This window comes from Meles meles, chromosome 7 (genome assembly GCF_922984935.1).
Source record: "Meles meles chromosome 7, mMelMel3.1 paternal haplotype, whole genome shotgun sequence".
NCBI classification, from domain to species: Eukaryota; Metazoa; Chordata; class Mammalia; order Carnivora; family Mustelidae; genus Meles; species Meles meles.
The window spans coordinates 38,569,186-38,592,865 of record NC_060072.1 but is presented as its reverse complement, the minus strand read 5'-3'; the positions used below and the strand labels follow the sequence as shown (position 1 = coordinate 38,592,865).

General features: G+C 35.3%; 1 protein-coding gene across 2 annotated transcripts in view; it reads left to right on the top strand.

The window, feature by feature from the left end:
* OTOGL (otogelin like) overlaps nucleotides 1-22,220 on the top strand; it is a 134,075-nt gene extending 111,855 nt beyond the window's left edge. For both annotated transcript variants that reach the window (XM_046012944.1, XM_046012943.1), the window contains 15 exons: nucleotides 1,645-1,786; nucleotides 3,527-3,712; nucleotides 5,306-5,518; nucleotides 5,961-6,065; nucleotides 7,406-7,513; nucleotides 8,905-9,006; nucleotides 9,497-9,601; nucleotides 9,688-9,728; nucleotides 11,793-11,856; nucleotides 13,076-13,254; nucleotides 13,703-13,807; nucleotides 16,536-16,655; nucleotides 18,417-18,462; nucleotides 21,210-21,289; nucleotides 21,952-22,220. In XM_046012944.1, coding sequence (XP_045868900.1) covers nucleotides 1,645-1,786; nucleotides 3,527-3,712; nucleotides 5,306-5,518; nucleotides 5,961-6,065; nucleotides 7,406-7,513; nucleotides 8,905-9,006; nucleotides 9,497-9,601; nucleotides 9,688-9,728; nucleotides 11,793-11,856; nucleotides 13,076-13,254; nucleotides 13,703-13,807; nucleotides 16,536-16,655; nucleotides 18,417-18,462; nucleotides 21,210-21,289; nucleotides 21,952-22,152 — 1,797 coding nt within the window. In that variant the 3' untranslated portion in view covers nucleotides 22,153-22,220. The remainder of the gene's footprint in view (nucleotides 1-1,644; nucleotides 1,787-3,526; nucleotides 3,713-5,305; nucleotides 5,519-5,960; nucleotides 6,066-7,405; nucleotides 7,514-8,904; nucleotides 9,007-9,496; nucleotides 9,602-9,687; nucleotides 9,729-11,792; nucleotides 11,857-13,075; nucleotides 13,255-13,702; nucleotides 13,808-16,535; nucleotides 16,656-18,416; nucleotides 18,463-21,209; nucleotides 21,290-21,951) is intronic.
* Nucleotides 22,221-23,680: the final 1,460 nt, after the last annotated feature.

Here is a 23,680-nt window from a genome sequence, read left to right as displayed (position 1 = left end):
AATAGTTCTGGAGCTCAGAGGAGGTAAGTTGAGGCCCAGGGATCAGGTTTGGGGAATTATTTGTGTATGGATTTTTTTTTAAGATTTTATTTATTTATTTGACAGAGAGAGAGAGATCACAAGCAGCAGAGAGGCAGGCAGAGAGAGAGAGGGGGAAGCAGGCTCCCTATTGAGCAGAGAGCCCGATGTGGTGCTCGATCCCAGGACCCTGAGACCGTGACCTGAGCCGAAGGCAGAGGCTTAATCCACAGAGTCACCCAGGTGCCCCTGTATATGGATTTTTAAAAATAACAATAAGTCATGTGCAGTGTGCCTGAGTCTGCTCTGTACATTTACCATATATTAGCTCACAGCTATCTTAAGTAGTACTAAGTTTATGAGTAACTCTTTAACTTACAAAGAAACCGAGGAAAAGATTTAAATGCCCAAGATGGTGGTATGAATCCGGGAAACACATCTGTCGCTAGTGGACGTGACCGTTGTGGGTGAGGTATAGAGAAACACTCAGAATCAGAGGCAGCAGAGGAGCTGACACCGGACAGGAGAAAAGGCAAGAGAATGAACTACACATGAAGTTCAAGGAGAGAGTTTTAGGAAGGAAGCTCTCCGTTTCCAATTGCACAAGGAGGATGCCCTTGACCTCAGCAGGTATTCCATGTGAAGTACTGGAAACCAAGGGAATGCTATAAAGAAGACTATAAGAATGTAGAATCTTGGTCTTTACAGATATGGCCCTTGAAGTAGAAATGATGGGATATGAAAACTACTAAGTATTGTTATCTGGCACCTTGAACTCTGTCAGAAATTGGCATCTGCATGAAGATGTTTAGTACATTTGGTGAATGAAATGAGTAGAGAGAAAAATGGAATAGATGTTGCTACAAGTTAAATTATTTAGATACAGGCATTTTTAAGTCAAAATGGAACAATCTATAGGAATAAATGTCTTTAAATTGAAGCATGTCAAATGATATAAATTATTCAATGTTCAATATTGATACATAGTTTTTGAGAAGCATTTATAACCTCATTTAATAAGTAATACCATGTATCATTATGAAATGCTTCAGAAACTTCCAGTTTTATTCATCATAAAGTCCCATTCTGTATATGGAAAAGACAATTGTGACCCAAGGTATGATATCAGAAATAGATTTTGCTAGGTCCACATAATTTGTTTCTCTTTCATCTTTATAAGATAGACTTATATAGATTAGTGCAGACAATATTTACTTTATCTAAAATGTATTTAAAAATATTGTCACATCAGTGGGCACCTGAGTGGCTCAGTCATTAAGTGTCTGCCTTAGACTCAGGTAATGATCCCAAGGTCCTGGAATGGAAACCCACATAGGGCTTCCTGCTCAGCGGGAAGCCTGCTTCTCCTTCTCCCACTCCCCCTGCTTGTGTTCCCTCTCTCACTGTCTCTTTCTCTTTCAAATAAATAAATAAAATCTTTAAAAAAATATATTGTCACATCAGAGGTGATATCTAGGATTATGAAGTTTGGAATCTAAGGTCAAGGAAGATCTGTAATAAGTGTTAAGTTGCTACCCTTTGATTCTCTGAATAGCTTTCAACTAACATAGGGCCTTTAGAGAAATAAAACAACGTAACTTATCCCAAAGCCAACTGTGTCTCTAGGTTTCACCGCGGAGCTTTTGTGAAAAGATGTGGATCAATTATACCTATTTTTGGAACTATGAATGTGACGCACTTTCTGCCTACGTGGCTCTGTGCAACAGGTTTGACATCTGTCTTCAGTGGAGAACACCTGATTACTGCTGTAAGTAGTACATTTTCAAGAATATTTCCTAACAATCCAAAAGCATTCCATGTTTTGCCTTCACTTCTTTTTCTTTTCATTTTTCATCACAAAATAATTTCCTAAGGATAAAACCAGATAAATGCAACCTGGAAGTTAGAGGTCAGCTCCCCCACACAGTCTAGTTCTAGTTTCATTCTGATCTAAATCTAGGGTTAGCCTCAACCCTCCCAAAAGAAAACCTAGTCCACAAAATATTAGCAAAACCAATGGAAATATTGAAGTCACAGGGGGATTGAACAGGCACTTTAATTCTGTATCCCAGAGTATATTTTGTTGGTTTCAATTCAACCTGCCTCATTTGCCCCCTGCTTGTCCCCTAGCTTGTGAAGAAGATGCATATTTTTCTGCTCCCTTTTCCTCCTTTCCTGACACAGTATCCACTTCCTGGAAACTAATCTTTCTGGCTTTCTTTGATTGATACCTGCGTTCAGGCTTTTTCCAGATACATGTTTGTGAATCCTTTTTCTTTTGTTTGTATTCTTTGACAGTTTTTACTTATGGGGCTCATGCTTTCTCATCAAGTTATGATGCTTTTCATAAAAATTTTATTAAACCTATATCCATTTCACAGAAAATACTGTTAATTTAAGTTAAGAAACAACAATTAAATGGATTATGTGGTAAAAGATGATCAAAATGAGTGTTAGCGAAATGTTCCAAAATAAAATAAAAGGTTTCATTTTCCCTAGAAGAAAAAGTAAAATATATATAGAAAGGATAATATATCACAAACACCGAATACATGACTTCATTTTAGAAATAAGAGTGCCTGGGTCACTCAGTGGGTTAAGCCTCTGCCTTCTGCTCAGGTCATGATCTCAGGGTCCTGGGGTTGAGGCATTGGGCTCTCTGCTCAGCAGGGAGCCTACTTCCCCCTCTCTCTGCCTGCCTCTCTGCCTGCCTCTCTGCTTGCTTGTGATCTCTTGTCCCCTGTCAAATAAATAAATAAAATCTTTAAAAAAAAAAAAAAGAAAGAAAGAAAGCAGCTCCTGGTGTGCCCTTCCATCCCTTCCCTCTCTTTGCTCCCAGAGGTAATCACTATTCAAGAGTGGGGTTGCTTGATTCACAGGAAATGTATGACATCTCTAATTTTAATAGATACCACCAAATTTTTCCCCACTGAGATTTTACCAATTTATACTCCTAACAGCTGTGTGTTCATTTTTTAACAATATGATATTTTAAGATGACTGAGAATCCAAAGAATTTTCTAAAACATCATTTAGAAACTGTTCAGCAACGGTAGTTTCCTTTGACAGTGAAGGATTAAACCTAAACACACAGCATTTTTCTTTTTTATGGCTTGGTTGAGTTACATACATAAAGCATATTTCTCTGCTTATTCTGAGTAGACTGTTGTATCTCCCCACTACCAGAGAAGTCACTTCTTGCCAGCTGACTCAGTATTAATGCCAACCAGATTTGGGCTGCCTCTTGATCATGTTCACTTGCTACAAATCAGATGAGCTTGTTCTACCATAGCATATCATACTAGCTGGACCCCGGAAGATACTCAAAAATACCTATTGCTTATTTTGTTCCTAGTTTTTGGTTACATAATACATGAAAAATGAAATTTAAGAGACAGAAATGGGCCAAATGCGTTTTCAGAAAGAAATCTGATATTTCTTCCTTTAACTTAATCATCCAAATAGGTGACTTTTCTCATTAGCAAATTCTGTCCTCTGTTATTCATAGCTCTGAGTTGCCCAGAGGGGATGGAATATCAACCCTGTGTGAAGACCTGTGAAGCAAGAACGTGTCTGAACAGATGGTTCTATGGGCATTCCTCGTGTCTGAATTTGAGAGAAGATTGTGTGTGCAAAAATGGAACCATCCTTCACAGGCCAGACTCAGTTCAGTGCATTCCAGAGCAAGAATGCGGTAAGCAGCAGAGTGCAAAATGACTGCCTGGGGACTCGGCAAATAAATAAAGCTTTTTTAGATCTTGGGGAGAGGTGCTGAGGAACATTGATCAACAGGTCCCCTTAAGTGTTGGAAAGAAAACCAGTTTGTTTGTAGTTTAATTTTAATATGATTTCAATCAAAGTTACCCAAATTAGATGTTTCTGTGGTGATGTGGTTTTGTTGTTGTTGTTGTTCCAAGTTTTTGTTTAAATTCCAGTTAGTGAACATACAGTGTAATATTAGTTTCAGGTGTATAATTTAGTGATTCAACACTTACACACAACACCCAGGTACTCATCACAACAAGCTCCCTCTTTAATCCCCATCACCCACTTAACACCCCCCCCACCACAGTGAGGCAGTGATGATGTGTCTTAATCTCTATGCTTGTAATAACTAGGCGAAGGTATGATCAATGAAGAATTAAGAGCATAGGATGTGAACTCAATTGAAATTCCAATTATTTCACGTACTAGTGATTCATCTTTACCTCTTTGAGCCTGGGTTAGCGTCTGTAAAATGGGGAAAATAATAGTACTTATCCCATTAAGTTAGTGTGGGGATGCATAAATAATACAAAACATTTTGCAACAGTGCCTAGAGAAAAATAACCACTTGAGAAATGTCAAATAGTGTTATTATATGGGAGAAAATATTTAATTTTTCTACTTTCATATTCAAACCATTTCATTCTGACTCATCATCTCAGTGGCGGTTGCAGATGAAAATAGTGCAAAATTGAGAAAATTGCAGTACAGGGCTTATCATTACGATTAGAGGAAAAGAGATTAAGCTAATAATGAAAGAGAATGGGCAAGTAGAAGCAAAATGCATTTAAAGTTTCAGAAACAAGTTTGTGTTTGCTATTGAGAAAAGTATTTATAGAAGACTTTGAGAATAAACAGGCATGTTTGTTTTTTTAGGGACCTGTGAGGTTGGTTTGATAGTAAAGAAAATAATACAAAAGAAGTTCACTTGAGGCTGGGGATATGAAGGTCACTATACTCATCTCTATCATTTTTAGAAGAACTACCAGTGGACTGTGTTTATCACTAAGTAAAACTTCAATAATAAAACTAGATAATAACTAAATAATGAGTCACTAAATTATTAGCTACTTCCCACATTTAGATTTTAAAGCTGACATGTTTTGAATTTTCATATGGCAAAAATGATAAATATATGGTAGGGATTTTTCCCATTGAGTTTGAATAGCTAATATTGAAATACTAACTTAAATTCATTTTACTGAGTTTGTTCAAGCTAAATAAGTTACATTAATAAGGCAAAATGAATAAAACATAATGAACAGATTATCATACGTATATGAGGGCATTCAAATTTACCGATAGTTGTAAAAGGGAAAAATATTTTTGTAGACTATATGACAAATTTTGTAGAAAAAAATGTAAGCTACCAGCTGATTAAAAACAGGAAGCTAAGTAAGGATAAATCTGTGACATGTTATCTATGTCATTAAGCCAAGTCACGGTCTGAAATCCAAACATCACAGCCTGATTTATTTTAATGCCGGGTTATGAGTGATGTAACATTGTCCATCTTTTTAAGCATGCACGGATAGTGAAGGTCAACCTCGTACTGCTGGGGAGGTTTGGAATGGGGGCATTGATGAATGTGCCCTCTACAAATGCTTGGAGAATGGGAGTATTATTCCTATAGAACCTGACTGTGATGAAGAGCCCTCACCAATTTGTGAGCGAGAAGCTGAAGTTGTCCTAGGCATCATCGATAAGTGGACCTGCTGTTCAAAGGAAGTTTGCGGTATGTGTGCAGGCAGAAGCCTTCCCATCTGTCAATGCCACAAAATATGTTGATAATATTTGTGAAAAAAGCAGGGCATGCATAATGTTTGGTAAAAACAGAAATATGGTCATAAATATCATTTATATTTTCTCAAAGCAAGTTTTCCTCATTATGGTTTTGCTGACTTTGCAAATACACATGCAAAACTCTGGCTATAAGCAATTAGTAGTGCTCAATAACATGTGACAAGGTAAAGGTTCTGGGAATCTTTGACTTATGACAACTGAGGGTGAAAGGTGAAATCTGCTACCGTTTCACATATGACCCATTTGTAAGTTGAATGTGTTTAATTGCCCTGCAAAAACATACATAGTAAGAATCACTTCCCTGATTTGAGTTGGAAGCATAGGATTTTAGTTATATTCATTAATATTTTAGTGCTTCTATTTCTAATTTCCAGGATGTGACATGACCTTATGTGAAACTGCTATTCCAACATGTACGAACAGTCAAAAATTGGTTGTTGGCCACAGTCCTCTTTCTTGTTGTTCACAGTATCAATGTGGTGAGTAATTAACTAGGAAAAATAAGAGTGAGATTCATTGTTTGTTCAGAATAGTGGATTAGATTCTCATTCTTTGGGTCCATAAGAAAATGATTTGTCATAAAATATTATGGAGTTGTCTTGCTAAAGATAGTTCTTTTTTTTTAATATTTTATTTATTTATTTATGATTTTATTTATTTGACACACAGAGTGAGAGAGAGTGAGAGCAGCAGGCAGAGGCAGAGGGAGAAGCAGGCTCCCTGCTCAGTAGAGAGACTGTCCTGATTCCAGGACCTCTGGATTATGACCAGAGCCAAAAGCAGATACTTGAGCAACTGAGCCATCCGGGTGCCCCAGAATAGTTATTTTTTAACCTGCAATTTCTTTGTGTATAAAATCTATCTATATATAATATAAATTATATAAATCTCACATATATATAAATTTTAAGTTTATATATTAACACATGGATTTAGAGAATTAACTCATTTTAAAGATCTTAATCTTAGCAGAAATATATAAGAAATAGCAGGTTTGATATTGTAATTTATAATAAGAAATACGTATCCGGTCTTCCACACCATTCTCGGTATAGCACTCCCTACCCTGAGTTTCATAAAAGAGGAGACCTATAAAGGTGTCTTTTGTTATGTTAGTGTGATGCTTTTGGAAGGCCTTTGGCTAATCTGATAATGGGGGTTGGTTGCCAGGGGAACCAATCCTGTGATTGGAGGGTTAGAATTTTCAGTCTGACCCCATGACCTCCAGGGAGGGGAGAAGGGCTGGAGGTTGGATCTAATCTTCGATAGCCAATAGTTTAATCAATCATGCCTATGTAGTAAAGCCTCTATAATAAACCCCCAAAAGAATGAGGTTTAGAGAACTTCCAGGTTGGTGAACACAAGGAAATTCAGGAAATGGTGTGCTCTGAGGTAGAATAGCCCCCATCCTTTCCCTATACCTTGCCCTATGCATCTCCTCCAACTGGCTATTCCTGAGTTATATTCTTTTATTAAAAAAATGGTGATCTGGTACACAAAGTGTTTCTCTGAGTTCTGCTGGCTGCTCTAGCAAATTAATCAAACCCCTGATTTATAGCCAGTCAGCCAGAAAGGAGCACAGGTAACAAGCGGGGTTGTAGCTGGTGTCTGTAGATAGTGTCAGAATTGAGTTGAATTGTAGGACACCCAACTGGTATCTAGAGAATTACTCCATGCTGTGTGGGAACCCTCCCCCAGCAAATACACACTGAGGTAGCAGGTTATATTTAAATTCAAAGAGAACTAAACCATATGACTTTATTTATTTTATCATTTCATTCTACACAAATTTTCAAATACCTTGGTGGTGTTTCTGCAGAATGTGACCCATTGAAGTGCCCCAGTATTTCAACACTAGAATGCAGAGAAGACCAATTCATGATTCAAGTCCAACAGGAAGAGCCTTGCTGTTTTTCTCCTCTCTGTGGTGAGTGTTCTGTGAGATAACTTTTTGGAACAAAGAGAGAGTATATGGAAAATCTCTTATTTGACATGAATTTCATGGGACCGATGGTAACCAATATTCTGGTGATACACTGATAGGAATTCAACTGAATAATGACAGTTGAAAAGAAAGTATGGCGTTTTAAATGACTCAACAATTATTACAGTTAGCACTACTTTCCCTTATTATTTATATGGAATATATATATATATACACATCAGTCACAACATACTCAAGAGAATATAATTTTTTTTCTTTAATTTTTTTTCCTAGTACCAGTTGTTTTTAGAGAAAAATTTAGCCTGGCTTTCCTTGAAGAACCAACTAAAATAATGGGACTCTGCTAAACCATTGGAGAACCTCTTTAAAACTTGATTTTATATATCTCGTATGATGTATGTGTGAGCACGGTGATGATGGAATAGAATGGTAGAAACAAAAGGTGTCTGGGAAAAGAATGCATGGAGCTATATATTCTGTCCGATGAAATGGACATTGAAAAAATAAAAAGTTCTCTATTTTCCATTTCAAGTAAATCTTCAGATCAAAGACTGGTGATTAATGTAGGTTTCAGGTGTATCTATGGAAATCAAAACACATCTCTTTTTACCAGTTACGGTTCATTGGGTGCAAGTGGCAAAACGGACGGATCATAGCTAGCTTACACACAACCAATTACTGGAAGGCTTGGGGATCAAGATTTTGTAGGATCAAGATGAAGCAGAACAACCAAGCCCTGGGAAGGAGAGACACCACCACTCCAGGTGGCAGTCACTAATGACTGAGTCAGCAACACCCATTTCCTGCCCTGGTGTGCCTCTGTTTTGATTCAAATGTCATAGAAAGAGATTCTGATTTGTCTAATGTGGGTTGTTCCTACACAGAGGCCTGCTGAGAGTCAGGCACCTTTATTAAGAGTCACTCCAAGGCAGTGTGGGTGGGACATTTCGCCAGGGTCTTTCAGAGAATTGTAATTGAAGTGGGAAAGGGATACTGAACAGCCCAAAAGAACAGGTGCCTACTCTATTATTCATCCATAAATTGGAGTAATCAAAGGTAGCAAATTCAGAAAACTGAAGTAAATAAGTCAATGACATTTTGATCCTAGGAAAAAGAAAGTTGCTCTAGAAAACACTATTTCCGGTAAGATGGTGTTTTTCTGTCACTGTGTTTGGAAAGCATATAGCAATATGCTGTGTAGTACTGTTTTCATGACCAAGTGAGAAGATCTGTCATTAAAGCCTTAATTTCCCTGTTTCTTATTTTATTAAACATTATTTCATGTTGATTTTTACATGTGTGTAGTAATCCAAATTGAGGAACAGTTTGTTTTTAGCTCAGTTGTGACTTCTGGCTTTTTGTTTTACCTTCAGTTTGTGAATCTTGCACCGAACCTATTCCGCTATGTACTGATGGGGAATTTCTCACTGTGGATCTTAATACCACACATTTCTGTTGTCCACGGTATTATTGTGGTAAGTATATCTTAACTAACTTAAAATATTCAGCTATATCCAATATTTAAGAAGTCCCATGAATCTTCATTGTGCTGTTATATCAGACCTTCGTTGAATTCTACATATAAAATATATATTAAGTATATGTAATATTTTTTCGTATCTAAGAGCTCTTCTGGGATATTACATCCCCAAAATAGATTACTATGACTCTTCTCATCATCCTAGAATTTCTAGCTTCCCAGGTGATTCCATACATTCTCTACTTCCTTTCTCTTCTTGCACACCTGGCATGTCTCAGGGCCCTTCACCTGCTGTCGTAGTTCTACTACTGTTCTATCTGCTTGGGAGTCATGTATTCCATATCCAATGATACATGGCAAGTGAGTGGAGGGAGAGATATGAGTCCATGCACTGCATCAGCAATGGCTGTGAACTAACTGGTAGGCAGTGGGGACAAGCTTTTACAAGAAGCTAATCTTTATCCATGGAATTTTTTTCTATTTAGTTTGTGACCCAAATCTTTGTCCTGCACCACTACTCAACTGTGCAGAGGATATGAAGCTTGTGAAAGAAAATGTATCTGGTCAATGTTGTCCAACATGGCATTGCGGTAACTAATTTTCATACTTCATAGTTTTTATTACAGTACAGTGATATATTCTGACCAGTGTAAATATATTGATTTTTGCCTTCTAGAATGTAGCTGTGAAAACCTTGTTATACCAACCTGTGAAGTGGTAAGAATACATATTTTGATTGAATTGTCATATTATTTAAATCGGTTTATTCTTCCTTTATGTCCGTTATTTCTGAGTTCTCAGAGTAGATTAAAGTAACATGCTCGGTATCAGGGAGCAGTAAACCCTTTTTATTTACTGGTGATAAGAAGACGTAATCCATTATTTTTTTCACTGGTGACTGATTCTACTAGCCTTATATCTACTTCACTGGTCTTAAAACGAAGCAAAACATTGAAAGAAAGAGTATCTCAATATTAATAGGTGTCTCCAGTGATTCTTCAAGAAATTGTGCCAATGATGCATCTGTTGTGGAGAAGGAGGGTATATAAACGTGTACTGTTGGTATTTTCTGAAGAGTTATTTATGAACGCTTTGTAAATAAGGAAGTTGAAGTCTAGAAAGAGCAAATGATTGACCGAGATCTTTAGGACTAAAACCAAGGGTTGTTTTACGTCTGTGTGTCCTTTTGTGTATTCCTTTATTCTTCTACTCTGCCATAACTCTTTCATTTTCCTTAGAAACTGTAGCCCAGACAAAAGTCAAAAACAAACAACCAAAAAAAGCAAGTTGAAACTGCCCTGTTTTTATTCCTGCCTGGACTCCTCTTACTTGTGCTTCATTTTCCTCACCTGCAATATAAAAAGAATGACAATACCTATATCATGTGAATAAAACAAATTATATAAATTACTTAGCTAGTATCTGACACATAGAAATAACTCAGTAAGTATTAGCTGTAATTATTATGATAAAATAAACACTATATTCAGAATGTTAACCACAAGGTAAGGATCATCATGGAGATCTTTCTAGGGACGTTAACCAAAGAAAAATTTGGAAGAAAGTGATAGGTTAGAATAACGGATGAGAGGAGTTGAACTATTCTAGATAGAGGCTAGGTTGAACATGATTAAATGCACCAAAGTATGAGGCAAGATACGTATGCTGAAGGATAGCAACTTCTCTCACACCTTGAAAAATACATTCACCTCTTGGTTTCAGCTCAGATCATGATCTCAGGGTTGTGAGATCCAGTTGCACATTGGGCTCTCCACTCAGCATAAAGTCCGCTTGACATTTTTTCCCTCTTCTTCCCCCTAGCCTCACCCCACTCCTCACTTGCACTTGCACTCTCTCTCAAATTAATAAATTAATTAAGTAATTAAAATCTTTTAGAAAAAAGAATCATATTAATTTTATGACTGTTATCATATGAAAAACGCACTCAGGAAAGTTAATACTTAAAAATGCAATTCTTGAAACTTTAAACCTGGTACTACACCAAGAGGAACTTATACCATTTCTGACAGGACAATGTTTAAGCATTGGTATGACAACAATTTATTGATACCTAAAGGTTATACCACACTTTCTGTGTGTCCACCCTATTGTAAGTTCTTTCCCTGAACTGACCTATTTATTTCTCCAAATAAACCTAAAAGGTAGGCAATGTTATTAGCCCCATTTTACAGATGAGGGAAGTGAGGAGAAGCCTGGCTCAGTAACCTTCCCGAGATCACGCAGCTAGTAGGCAGCAAAGGCAGGATGGGCACAGAGCAGCCTTATTTATGAGTCTGTGCTATTAGTCTCTCAACTATACTCTTCTGCTCCTGATTTATATGCTGTAGCAACCTTGCCCCATGCAAACATCAGAACCTTGAACCAAGAACATTTACACCAACAAAAATTTCCAGGATTAGCGCATATTTTCTTATCTCAAATTATCCACTAGGTGCCCTGAATCCAACAATATTTTCAATTGTTGCATTAAGCATAAAGAACATCTTCTCTACTTTAACTCATTTAATAGATAAATGAAAGTTTAGAGAGATTTAGTGATCCATAATCATATTATTTATTGTGATTTTTTTCCTGCGGGCGGTTAATTAATGACCACTGGGTTAATCAAAGCATGTTCACCATCAAATATTTAATAAGCACCTAATATGTGTCTGGCTATGTGGTAGAGAACTTACTAAATGCTATACTGTGTATATGTTTTTATAGTTGCCATAAAATAAGCTGTATAAATAATATTTAATAATAATATCTTTCTAATAGGGAGAATTTACTGCAATAGACCATAACTTTCAGAGTGACTGTGGATGTGTACAGTATCTCTGTGGTAACTATGTTTTATCTAGCTTTTAAATGATATGAATATTATTGGTATCTCTTGTTCACTATTCATAAATTAAGAATATTTTCTTTGAGTTGTATTACACATTTTAAGCCATTTTGCCAGTTTTTTAGTATAAAAATGCACTATTATTTTTCAGTTGCCTCTTTTATAATACCTGTAAATGTTCTGACAAATATGTTAATGAGACAGAAAAATGAATGTGTTTGTCAGAGGCTTTGCAGAATTTAAAGTTGACTCTATGTTTTTTTAATATATATATTTAATATTTTTAAAATAGTCATCTAAAAGGGAGAATTTTTGCCAATGTTCTGTCATTATGGATGTTAACATTATAAAACATAGAACTGATTTTTTAATAAAATCATAAATCTTCTATTATGTATTAGTGAGTTAATAAAAAACCTTTAATTCAACAGTTTGAAATTTTTGCATTTTATATACAAGAAAGTTTAAGAGCTGAATCTTCATCCCTATGCTAGCCTAACTTAATATGCTTCTATTTGTATTGGCCACTTTCATCATTTAGTATGATGTACAAGACTATATTTTGCATCACAACAAAATTGAAAATTTTCTCTCAAAAGAACCATTGGGGCGCCTGGGCGACTCAGTTGGTTAAGCGTCTGCCTTTGGCATCCTGGAATCAAGTCCCACATCGGGCTCCTTACTTGGTGGGGAGCCTGCTTCTCCCTCTGCCTCTGCCTGCCACTCTGCCTGCCTGTACTCTCTCTCTCTCTCTCTGACAACTAAATAAATAAAATCTTAAAAAACAAACAAACAAACATGAAATGTTAGTGCTACATTAAGAGCCCTACTACTGCTGATTTATATTTTGCTTCTGTCTATCTCCACTCCCCCAAATTGTCATGTCTTGTTTCCAGAAGAGAGAGTAACAAACAAGTAGCTTGATGATAATTCTACAATTCTGGAGTCTGTGATGAAGTATAGCTTTTGAAGGCAGTTTAAACAGTAAAGAGGAGTTGAGTTTACAGACCACTTTCTTATTGTATGTTAAGGAATAAATGTGCAACATTCATTATTAAGTAAACTCATTGAGTTGTTAACAATATATAGAGGTAAAGATCTTTATTGGTTTTGAAAAAATTGCACATCATGATGAAAACATAAATATAAATAAAAGTTTCATTGATTGATTAATAAAAAACTCAAAATAGTACTTTCACTGACCTTCTTTTCTTAGAAAAAGATGATGTGTGTGTATTTCAAGAAGTATCAGTATTGAATCCTGGCCAATCTATGATAAAGTATTTGGAAGGGGACTTTTGTTATACAGTGGAGTGTCTGGAAGAAAAAGATAACCATACAGGCTTTCGCACTCTGAATTTTACAATAGTGAATTGCTCAAAAGAATGTGACATTGTAAGTATTCTTTGTAAGTCATTCCAGTGGAGACTTAAATTAATCATAAAATGGCAGCTATAGAATTTTAACTACGGAACACGGCATAAGTTAAAAGTATACACTTCAATACACTTCAATAATCTATTAATGTGTAATATATGTCTATAATGCATGTTTTCCTTTTCCTGTGTATGTTCCTGAACCATATTATCTATTTATCTATATAGCTTGCTTGACCAGCTTGATGAATCTTGGCCGCTAGATGTAAAGGTTAATATTTACTTCACTTTCTAATACAGCCGTATAAAGTCGGTTATTATTTGAAGTGCCTCAAATTCAACCTTTAAAATGCTTACAGGTGTTCTGAGCGAGCATATAGTTATATTAGGAAGCACTTCCAGAATGGATTCATTAAAAATACTGGTATTGTTGTGTGGCTAATTAAATGTATTATCATTATATCCAGCACCAGGTGTATACCCCGTCTCCAAGTGATTATGATTGCTGTGGTACCTGCAAAAATGTATCCTGCAAATTTCGAATGGAAAATGGAACATCAGTTATATATGAGGTAGGAATTCCTTAGTTCCTAAAGTGAGTTCTTTGGAGGGTAGCTCCGTGCTGTTTTCTGAAGAAGATGATCTTAAGTCAAATAATTTGAAAAATATCACAGGTGCACACACACACAGAGTTCTACACATAATAAACACACTCATATACAGCACACAAGACACAGTTACATTTGTTACATTTTAAAGTTTCTGATAATTCCTGCTATAAAGGAATATGTTGAACTTATTTCTCAAACTCATTTTTTTTCCAGATGTGAGGAAAATGGACTTTGAGAATTGCTTATTTCTAATCATTAGAACAAAGGGAAAAAAACATTATTTTATTCACAAATTTAAAAAGAAGCATTTTAAAGTAAGATATTAAAAAAACAAAGGGGGGAACACCTGGATAGCTCAGTCAGTTGGGTGTCTGCCTTCAGCTCAGATCATGATCCCAGAGTGTGGGGATCGAGCCCCGCATTGGGCTCCCTGCTCATTGGGGTGTCTTCTTCTCCCACTACCCTCACCCTTCTTGTGCTCTCACTCTGCCTCTCTTTATTTCAAATAAATGAATAAAATCTTTAAAAGAAATTTTAAAAATGAAGCATTTTAACAGAAATAAACTCATGAGGTTAACATTTAATTATTTCGGGTATTGAAGATTTCAGTGGGTATATAAAAGATTGAGAATATTTGCCAATTGTTTTTTTTTTTACAAAGAAAACCTCAAGAGTCAGTAATGCTATATCACATATGTTCACCAAAAATAATAAAATAATTATTCAGAATTCTCTTATAGTCTCCATATAGATTTATAGACTGACCTACTCCTTCCCTAGAAGAGAAAAATGGGACTTTCTATTATTAGTGCCGTTTTTAGTGATGTCTCCAGATGTAAGAGTGTCAGTACTTTTTTTATAACTTGCATTACCTTAAAGTTGTTCCAATTTAGTGTTGCCATTTTTAAGTTTTTCCATTCATAGTTTAATTATCTAGAGGTCTTACTTCTGGTGTTCTTAATTACATGGGATTACTCACATACCCTCCAAACAGATTTCTCCAATCCTGTGCATTTTATTAAGTAAGAAAGATGACCAATTTTCTTTTTGTGCCATAACCATAACAGTTATGTGCAAGCTAGTGTTACTGATTTAATTAGTGTCGTTAGTATTGTTTGTTTTATCCTAGCAATATTTCTGTTTTATAATATATTATTTTAAAGAAGGGTTTTTGATAACAGAAGCTTCTAAAATGATGAGGAAGTCATAGGTGTCAGTGAGAGAAAATGAACCAGAGTTTACTTGAAAAAACATAGAAATCTGGGGCTTTTAGTAAAAGGACAACATAAACTCCATAACAAAAATCCAGGAACTATCTATGTACATAACTAATATTCACAGTGAGAGCCTGAAATGTAAATAAAAGACCAAATTATGTTCAGAATGTTTTTTGAGAACTCAACAGGTAAAGCAATCAAGGTAAATATACATCAAGATCATTAACTTTTTTTTTTAATTTATTTTCTTCCATTTTATTTATTTTTTCAGTGTAACAGTATTCATTGTTTTTGCACAACACCCAGTGCTCCATGCAAAACGTGCCCTCCCTATTACCCACCACCTGCTCTTTCAAAGATAAGCTTTAGTTATCTAGGAGTCTAATTTCTATGGAAGAACTAATTTTTGATTTCAGATAAGATAGTACTATTAGAACTGAATATTGGAATTACTATTTGAATTTGAATATTTTATTTTCTCTTATACCCGGACTTGTAGATCTTTTCTAATCTAAAAGATCTAAAGAGGGGTGCCTGGGTGGCTCAGTGGGTTAAATCCTCTGCCTTTGGCTCAAGTCATGATCTCAGGATCCTTGGATCAAGCCCCACATCAGGCTTTCTGCTCAGCAGGGAGCCTGCTTCCCCACCCCCACCCCCACCTGCCTCTCTGCCTCTGTGTCTGTCAAATAAATAAATAAAATCTAAAAAAAAAAAAAATCTAAAGATACGTAAGTTAAAATAGAATCTGGAGAAAAAGAAGTTCATCAAAATTCCTTACCGTACAAAGAATCTTCAAGCCAGAGTTTGGCTAGCATTTTAAAATGTAGGTTATAAAATAAAAATACAGATTGACAACTACCCCCCCAATAATTATAACATGTCCAGCTGCTTTTATTTCTAAATAAGAATTATGAAATCAGGAATGAAATAAACAGTTACTATGTTTAAAAATTTGCTTAAAAAAATTTGCTAAAGGAATAGGGATATATTTTAAAACAATGATAAGGAGTGTAGAACTAGAAGCAAGTCAATAATCACTGTCATCCAAAGATTTTTTAATTGTTTTGCTGATAAGGGAGTAGAAGGAAGGATAAACAAATCTCAAGAAAGGAGGCATATTAACTAATATGATTTGTTGTTTTATAATTAATGAGGGAACAGTAGAGCAAGACCTTTGACACATGGCCAAATTGGGTAATTAATCTTGTAGTAGAAACAGATACCTATTTGTTTCTTTCCTCTATTGCTTTACTTCACATTTACATCTCAGTTCTGGTATGAAACCAAACATACATACATGCACACACCCCATCTATGTATTTTTATTCCTTTTAGATAAATTTGGGGATATTTCCAGATGGACATTTTATACCACAAGAAGTTCTCTGCATCTTGACGTGGAGAGGAAATATTCTACTTAAGAAATATACCAGATTTTAATAAACAAAACAGTAACTTTCTCTTATTTTTAGGAGGGGAGTACCTGGCATTATAATTGTACCACATATGAATGTGTTAAGACTGACGAAGGGACAATGATTCTGAACTACAGTATGGTCTGTCCCCCTTTTAATGAGACTGAATGCAAAATGGTTTGTACTTTATCATGTCTAAGAAAATGTAGTATTACATAGAATTTAGGAAATATGTTTTCAAAGGTTGTACATACATATGTTGTGGCTTATTTACTCTGGTGTATGTTTTATTTTCACATGTGCATAAAAGCCCTATTATATGTCTTCAGTTTGCCGCTTTGAGTTATAAATGGTGTTCCAAATAACTTTGATTCTCCCTGAATGGATATTGTGCTAGTTCAAAGAATTATTGAAAAATCATTTCATCAGCAGACCTGGCCTCTCTTTCAGTATGAATTGATAACCTATTGGAGGCTGGCCAATTTTACTTCTTAAACACACAGCCAGAATTTATGATGTCATTCCCTTTTTAATACAAGCTGGCCTAAGTCAGATTTGTCTTGACTCCTCTGAGCACGGCCCTGGTGGAACCTGGCGTACAAAACAGCACTGCTGATCCTTTAGGTTAGATACCCCAACTCCTTATTCTCTCAGAGAAGAGTCCATTGGGAAAGTAGGTTAGATACCCCAACTCCTTATTCTCTCAGGGAAGAGTCCACTGGGAAAGTAGATTTTGGAGGTGATACTTTTTTCTTGTAAGGTCCTTTGTAGCTTTAACTATTTCAGAGATAGTAATCTTTTATGAAAAGAGAGCTTTGTTCTATTGCGGAGGCAATATTTTTCTTAAGTGTGTGGAAATAGCGTAGTCTCATTGATTTTTTTTTTCTTCCCAAGATGTGCCCTTTTAGTGATGGTGGCTAGCTAGCTGGGTAGATAGATATCATGTATAATAAAGTAAGAGAATTTCAGCTCTGAAAAGAATCTCAGGCATCATCTTATTTCACAGATTCATTTTTAGGCATAAATTCTTTTACTTATATTGTAATTGGTAAGTTATTAAAAGCAATTAGCGGCTTACTGTAAGAATTCAAAAAGATAATCAATACAAGTTTTCTTAATTTAGTCCTAGGCAAGAGTCATCCTGAAGCGAGTGATTTTTTTTTTTCCCTTTTTATTTTTTCAGCGTAACAGTATTCATTCTTTTTGCACAACACCCAGTGCTCCATGCAAAACGTGCCCTCCCCATCACCCACCACCTGTTCCCCCAACCTCCCACCCCTGACCCTTCAAAACCCTCAGGTTGTTTTTCAGAGTCCATAGTCTCTTATGGTTCGCCTCCCCTCCCCAATGTCCATAGCCCGCTCCCCCTCTCCCAATCCCACCTCCCCCCAGCAACCCCCAGTTTGTTTTGTGAGATTAAGAGTCATTTATGGTTTGTCTCCCTCCCAATCCCATCTTGTTTCATTTATTCTTCTGATTTTTTTTAATAAAATGTTAAAGAAAAAGATACATCATTTTAACATTCAGTTGTATAAGACAAGTTAGTCTTGTCTCATAGAGTACCTTAGGTTATTCCAAGGAGTTTAAAAAAACATAACGGCCTCAATTTAAAGTACCTACTAGTACTCTGCTTTGGTAAGAATTTTTTGTGCATTATTGAAAATGTTTTTAATAAGTAAATAAATAAATAATGTGTTCTTTTAATTAAGTTAATCTCTTTGCACTTTACGAGTGAAGAAATAACAAAAATTTAAACAAAATATCAGCTTCTTATTTTAAAAACAAATTCTCATTAGAAATAGTTAAATTTCTATAATTTTCCAATAAAGGCTTTGTGATATTTAATAAAAACACCAAGAGAGTTAGTTTTCTATTTCTAGTCCAATAGGACATGAACAAACACTGTGAGTTTTGACTTTATTCCTTCTCTCTTCCTAGAATGAAGGGATTGTAAAGCTTTATAATGAAGGCTGTTGCAAGATCTGTAAGTGAGGACATATTATATGCACTAATTTGATTAGTTTTAATTGCTCATGGTAATTATGATCTTTCTCATAAAATTCAGATCTTATGATGCAAGGAGGGAAGCACATTTTATAATGTTATTATTTAAATGTTTGTCATGTGGTTAATTATTTTGTAATTTAGTCTTCTGGAGTATGAATAAAGTATTTTTAATTCAAATGAATTTCAACTTAATATCAGAAATTTCTTTATTGTTGTATTTCCCAAAAATGTATTGCATAGGATTTTAATATAGGTTTTAAGTTTAAAAGTTCTCTTTGGTCAAATTTGCTTGGAACATGCTGTGCTACACCAAGTTAAGTAGGTTATGATGAGAATGGCATTTTGACTTCAATAAGGACCTTGGATTCTATAACTCCAAGTTGATTATTCAACAAGTAGGTCCATTTTGTTATCCGAGGGCAGGCAGGTGAAGATCTATGCAACTGATCATAATCCTTCTATTTATTGCCTGCCACACATTGGCACAATTAAACCCCCTAAAGACGGTATTGTAACCAATCTTTACAACAGTTCTGGGAGGTAGATGGAGAGGTAGTAGGTATGGTTTCCTCTACAGATAAGGAAATGAAGGTTCAGAAAAGTTGATTGCACTAAGCACTAATGGACTCAAGCCTGTCCAATGTCCAGGTCCAGGACCTTTCAATTCTGCCAAGCTCTCTGAAATTGCAGAAAATACCAACCTACCTCAGTTTCCCCCATCTGACATGCAGGGGCTTGTGAAATAGCTTCTGCTTTAGTATCACAAAATCCTTGTCTACAGACTTTGTTTCTGGGTGACTGGGCTGTCTTGGACAGACTGGATGTTGGATACTTTTGCAGATACTGTGCTTAACCAAATGTATTCCAATAGTCTTTAAGAAATGAATAGGAAATGCCTCTTGGTTCTAATAAGTTCAGCCAGCTAACAATAAATTTAAGCTGTTCCGTTATATTCATTGCACAAATTAGCTAATCAAATAGATTTCTATAAGGTGCCTGTCATGTATCAGGCACTCTTTTAGGCACGGGGACTATGATAGTGAATGAAACAGTACCTGCATGCCTAATGCGTATTATGAAGAAGGGGAAGAAATAATGAACACATAAATATATACTATTGTGTCAGGTAGAGATGAGTGGCGTAAAGAAAATTAGTGCAGAATAAAAAGGATGGAGAGTGGGGAACTGGGCTGCTTATTTAAGTGAGTGATTGGAGAGTGCCTCTGTGGTGAGGTGTCATCTGGGTAGAGACTGAGTGTCCAAATCCAGCCAGGAAGAATAACAAGTATGGAAAGCAGAGGAAATAGCAAAGTTTGGCTAAGCACAAAGATGAAGGTGACAGAAAGAAGAGGGTGGATACCTTACAGGTCACATTAAGGATGATTTCTTCCTTAACTCTTCTTTCTTCTGACATGAGAATAGAAAGACTACTAAAGTAACTAACTACTGAGTGAAAGCAGCATGAGATACACACCAGCCTGCCCTCCCTCACAAACTCTGAACCGCCAACCAGACTGTAGTTGGGAGGCAAGGAAAAGGGGAAGGAACAAGCATAGGATTCTGAGGAGGAGCCACAATTGAGATGGAGAAAAACCAAAAGGGCTGTTTCAGCAGTCAAGTGTGGAAAGTATATCAAGGAGGAGAGAGTGATAGACGGGGCCAAATGCTGCTGAGAAGTTGCGTAGGATTAGGGTGAGAAGTAAGCTATGACCTCTGACGTTAGCATTTTGAAGGTCAAGAGTGACCTTGAAAAGGACAATTTACTTTCAGGCAATCTTTGCTACTCATCTCTGATTCAACCTGAGAGGTTTAACTTTTAGATACTTTACATGTTGGAATTTCATATAAGCACTTAAAAAAGTAAAAGATTTTGTGGCTAAACTGATTTGGAAACTGAAGATCTAATTTCAATCTTTTGCAAACAAGGAAACTCAGCAGAATGATTTCAGTGACTTTCCTAAAGTAACAAAGCAAGTTAGCGTCAGAGTGAAGAACGAACCTTGGTCTTTTTGCATCCTGATTCAAGGGTTATTTACATATAGCTTTAAATATGTATTCCTAGGTGTCTTATCAAGTGGTCATCCATTGCATCACAGAGGTGTTTTAATATATCATTAATTAATACAAAGTATTCTAATGTGATGTCATAAGAGATCATCTCAGAGCCATAAATTTCAACTGTAATGACTCATCCATACATTTCAAAATGGTTGATAAACAATTCAATTACCTTCATGTATGATTTTATATTAAAATATATTAAGATAAAGTAGTTTTAAATCTGTTTTTAATTTTAAAATAGATTTATGTATGCATGTATAGCTGCCTAATTATGTACAAGTATATATACTTCTACATACAGTGTTTCATTCTAAAAATAACTTAACAATTTTAAAATTTTAAATATATATTTTTATCTCTATATGATACACACAGGTTGATGTTAACATTATTGCATGTGTAGAATGTTTTGATTCTATTCTAGGACAATAAGGTAAAGAGATAAATATAATGCTAAAAATATGAGAAAGTCTATTTAGAAAGTGAAAATAAATATTGAGCATAAAATATTTGAGGGAAATTTTAAGTATACCTTAATATAGGAATATATTTCATATAAATATATACATTATTTTATTTTAAATATAGGCATAGGTTTAATTGAATTAAGAAACAATCTGACATGGGCTTTCCGATCAATAAATGCATTCTATATTTTATCAGGCAAACAAGAAGAAAGAATATGCCAGAAAGTGATCATTAAATCAATCATAAGGAAACAGGACTGTATAAGTCAAAACCCTGTAAGTGGAAACATATAATTTGTTACATAAAGGGCATGTGTCTTTCCAAAAGTATATAGCACTAATATGTTTGTAAGTCAACAAAATGCCAACTGTCACAATATTTAACTTTGCGATTATTCATACATTTTAATATTAAAATATTCTGTTTGTGAAGAAGTAAAACTATTCTTGGCATTAATAATCAATAGTTATGAATCATAATTGCAATCTAGAGAGATGGAAATTAAACCAAATATATTTGACTATATATTTTTTAACTATGCAATTTTACTCAGCAAAAATAGTCTTAGTTCTAATTTTACCCCATTTAATGTGACCTATCCAATACTACAGTCTCCACAAGGTATGATATAATACAGATTACAATAGAATCATTAGATTGTAATGAACATTGTACATATACCTGACTAGTTATATGTGCACATTTATTTCAGAGTTTATGTCAGCCTTGCTGTATTAGGTATCATCACAGAACATCTCCTGGACTTATTCAAGTTATTAAGGTTTAACCTGGTATTTTCTTGTAGTCTTCTAATATACAGAAGCTTGAGACTTATTACAGTGATAATAAAGTTTTGCTTTCATTTGATATTGTAGGAGAATTGAATAGCCAGTTTTTGAACATTTTAAGATTCTTTTCTCATTGTCTCTCCTTACAGGTAAGTGTTGCATCTTGTGACGGAAAATGTCCATCTGCTACCATATATAACATCAACATTGAGAGCCATCTAAGATTCTGCAAGTGCTGTCGTGAAAATGGAGTGAGAAACTTGTCTGTGCCTCTGTATTGCTCAGGAAATGGCACCGAAGTCATGCACATACTCCAGGAACCTATAGACTGCACATGTCAGTGGAATTAAACTTTTGGATTTCTAGGAACCCTATGCAATAATCACAATGTCAAATGAAGTTACCTTCTAACGTCATTATTTAGGCACTGGAAGATTTTATTAAACATTAATGTATTTTTTAGACGATTGGGATATGGCAATTTAATGCTTGGTACAAATATATGCTATTTCCTAGAAAAAATACTCGTCAAAATGGTTGTCAAAATAAAAATAAATCAAATTTATTGATTTACTCTATTTTAGAGACTCAGCTGATTCTAAGTTGTTCAGCTGAGATGCAGTTATGTAGTAATTGCAACATGCCACAGCCCTGGGATATTCTCATCCATTAGAAGGTTATTTTGCATTTTCCAGTTGCACCCAATAGTGATTTTTTTTTGCTTTGCAAAGTCTGCCATAGCTTCCCAAATTAAGATAGCATACTCTTTCCTTACTACTGCTGGTCTGGTAAATGTAATTAGTTAAAGTTGGCATCTGGATAGTCATAAAGAGTAGGATACATAGAGACAGATCATTGAACTACAGGATTTTAGATTATTTAAAGTCTGAATGAATATTAGCATTGTTATTGCAAATGCCTCTTGTTCTGCAGGTGTACCAGGTCACTGGAAAAGCTGTGTGCCTTATAATAAATGACTGTAAATCCCAGTCCTATGCTCTTTTCTTTTGAATAGTATAGTAAGGTGTCTGTCGTGGAATCTTTGATTCTTTTTTTTTTTTAAGATTTTATTTATTTATTTGACAGACAGAGATCACAGGTAGAGAGGCAGGCAGAGAGAGAGGGGGAAGCAGGCTCCCTGGTGAGAGAGCCCAATGTGGGGCTCGATCCCAGGACCCTGGGATCATGACCTGAGCTGAAGGCAGAGGCTTTAACCCACTGAGCCACCCAGGTGCCCCGAATCTTTGATTCTTAAAGAGCTTGCTTTGCATAGAATTAAGAATTTTAAATTCAATTCCTTTTAAAGAAATGAAAAATAATGCCACACATACATATTTTTATACATACATATAATAGTAATCCCAATAATAAGAAATGGAGAAATGTAGCATCACTTGCTAAAGAGTGGTGGGATATCTTGGACTTTTATTTTTTACGCTGTCTCTTTACAATGGCTGTGAAGTAAGTTGTCACTATTTAACATTTAACTATTTGCTATGTCATGGACCTATGGTTTTTGATATGTATTTGCATTCAATCAAAGTTGCGTGCTATTTTGCTTTTCATGCTGCTGCTTTGCCGATGAAGAATGAAATAAAATGATTTGAATGTATTAATCATTCTGCAGTGAAATGCTGCACTTTTTAAACATAATATGTTATTGATATTTGCAAGGAACATATCTTGAGATCTTTGCAAATCCTCAAATTTTCTGCCACTTACAGTATAGAATTATTTGAGTTTCCTCATCTGTAAAAAAGAGAGAATACCCTACTTGCTATGATTATTGTGGGGATCAAAATGAAGTCAAATAGCAACAAGAAAACAGTAAAGGTGCATTGAAAAGCAGATATGGGAGGGCTGGTGGACAAGGTTCAG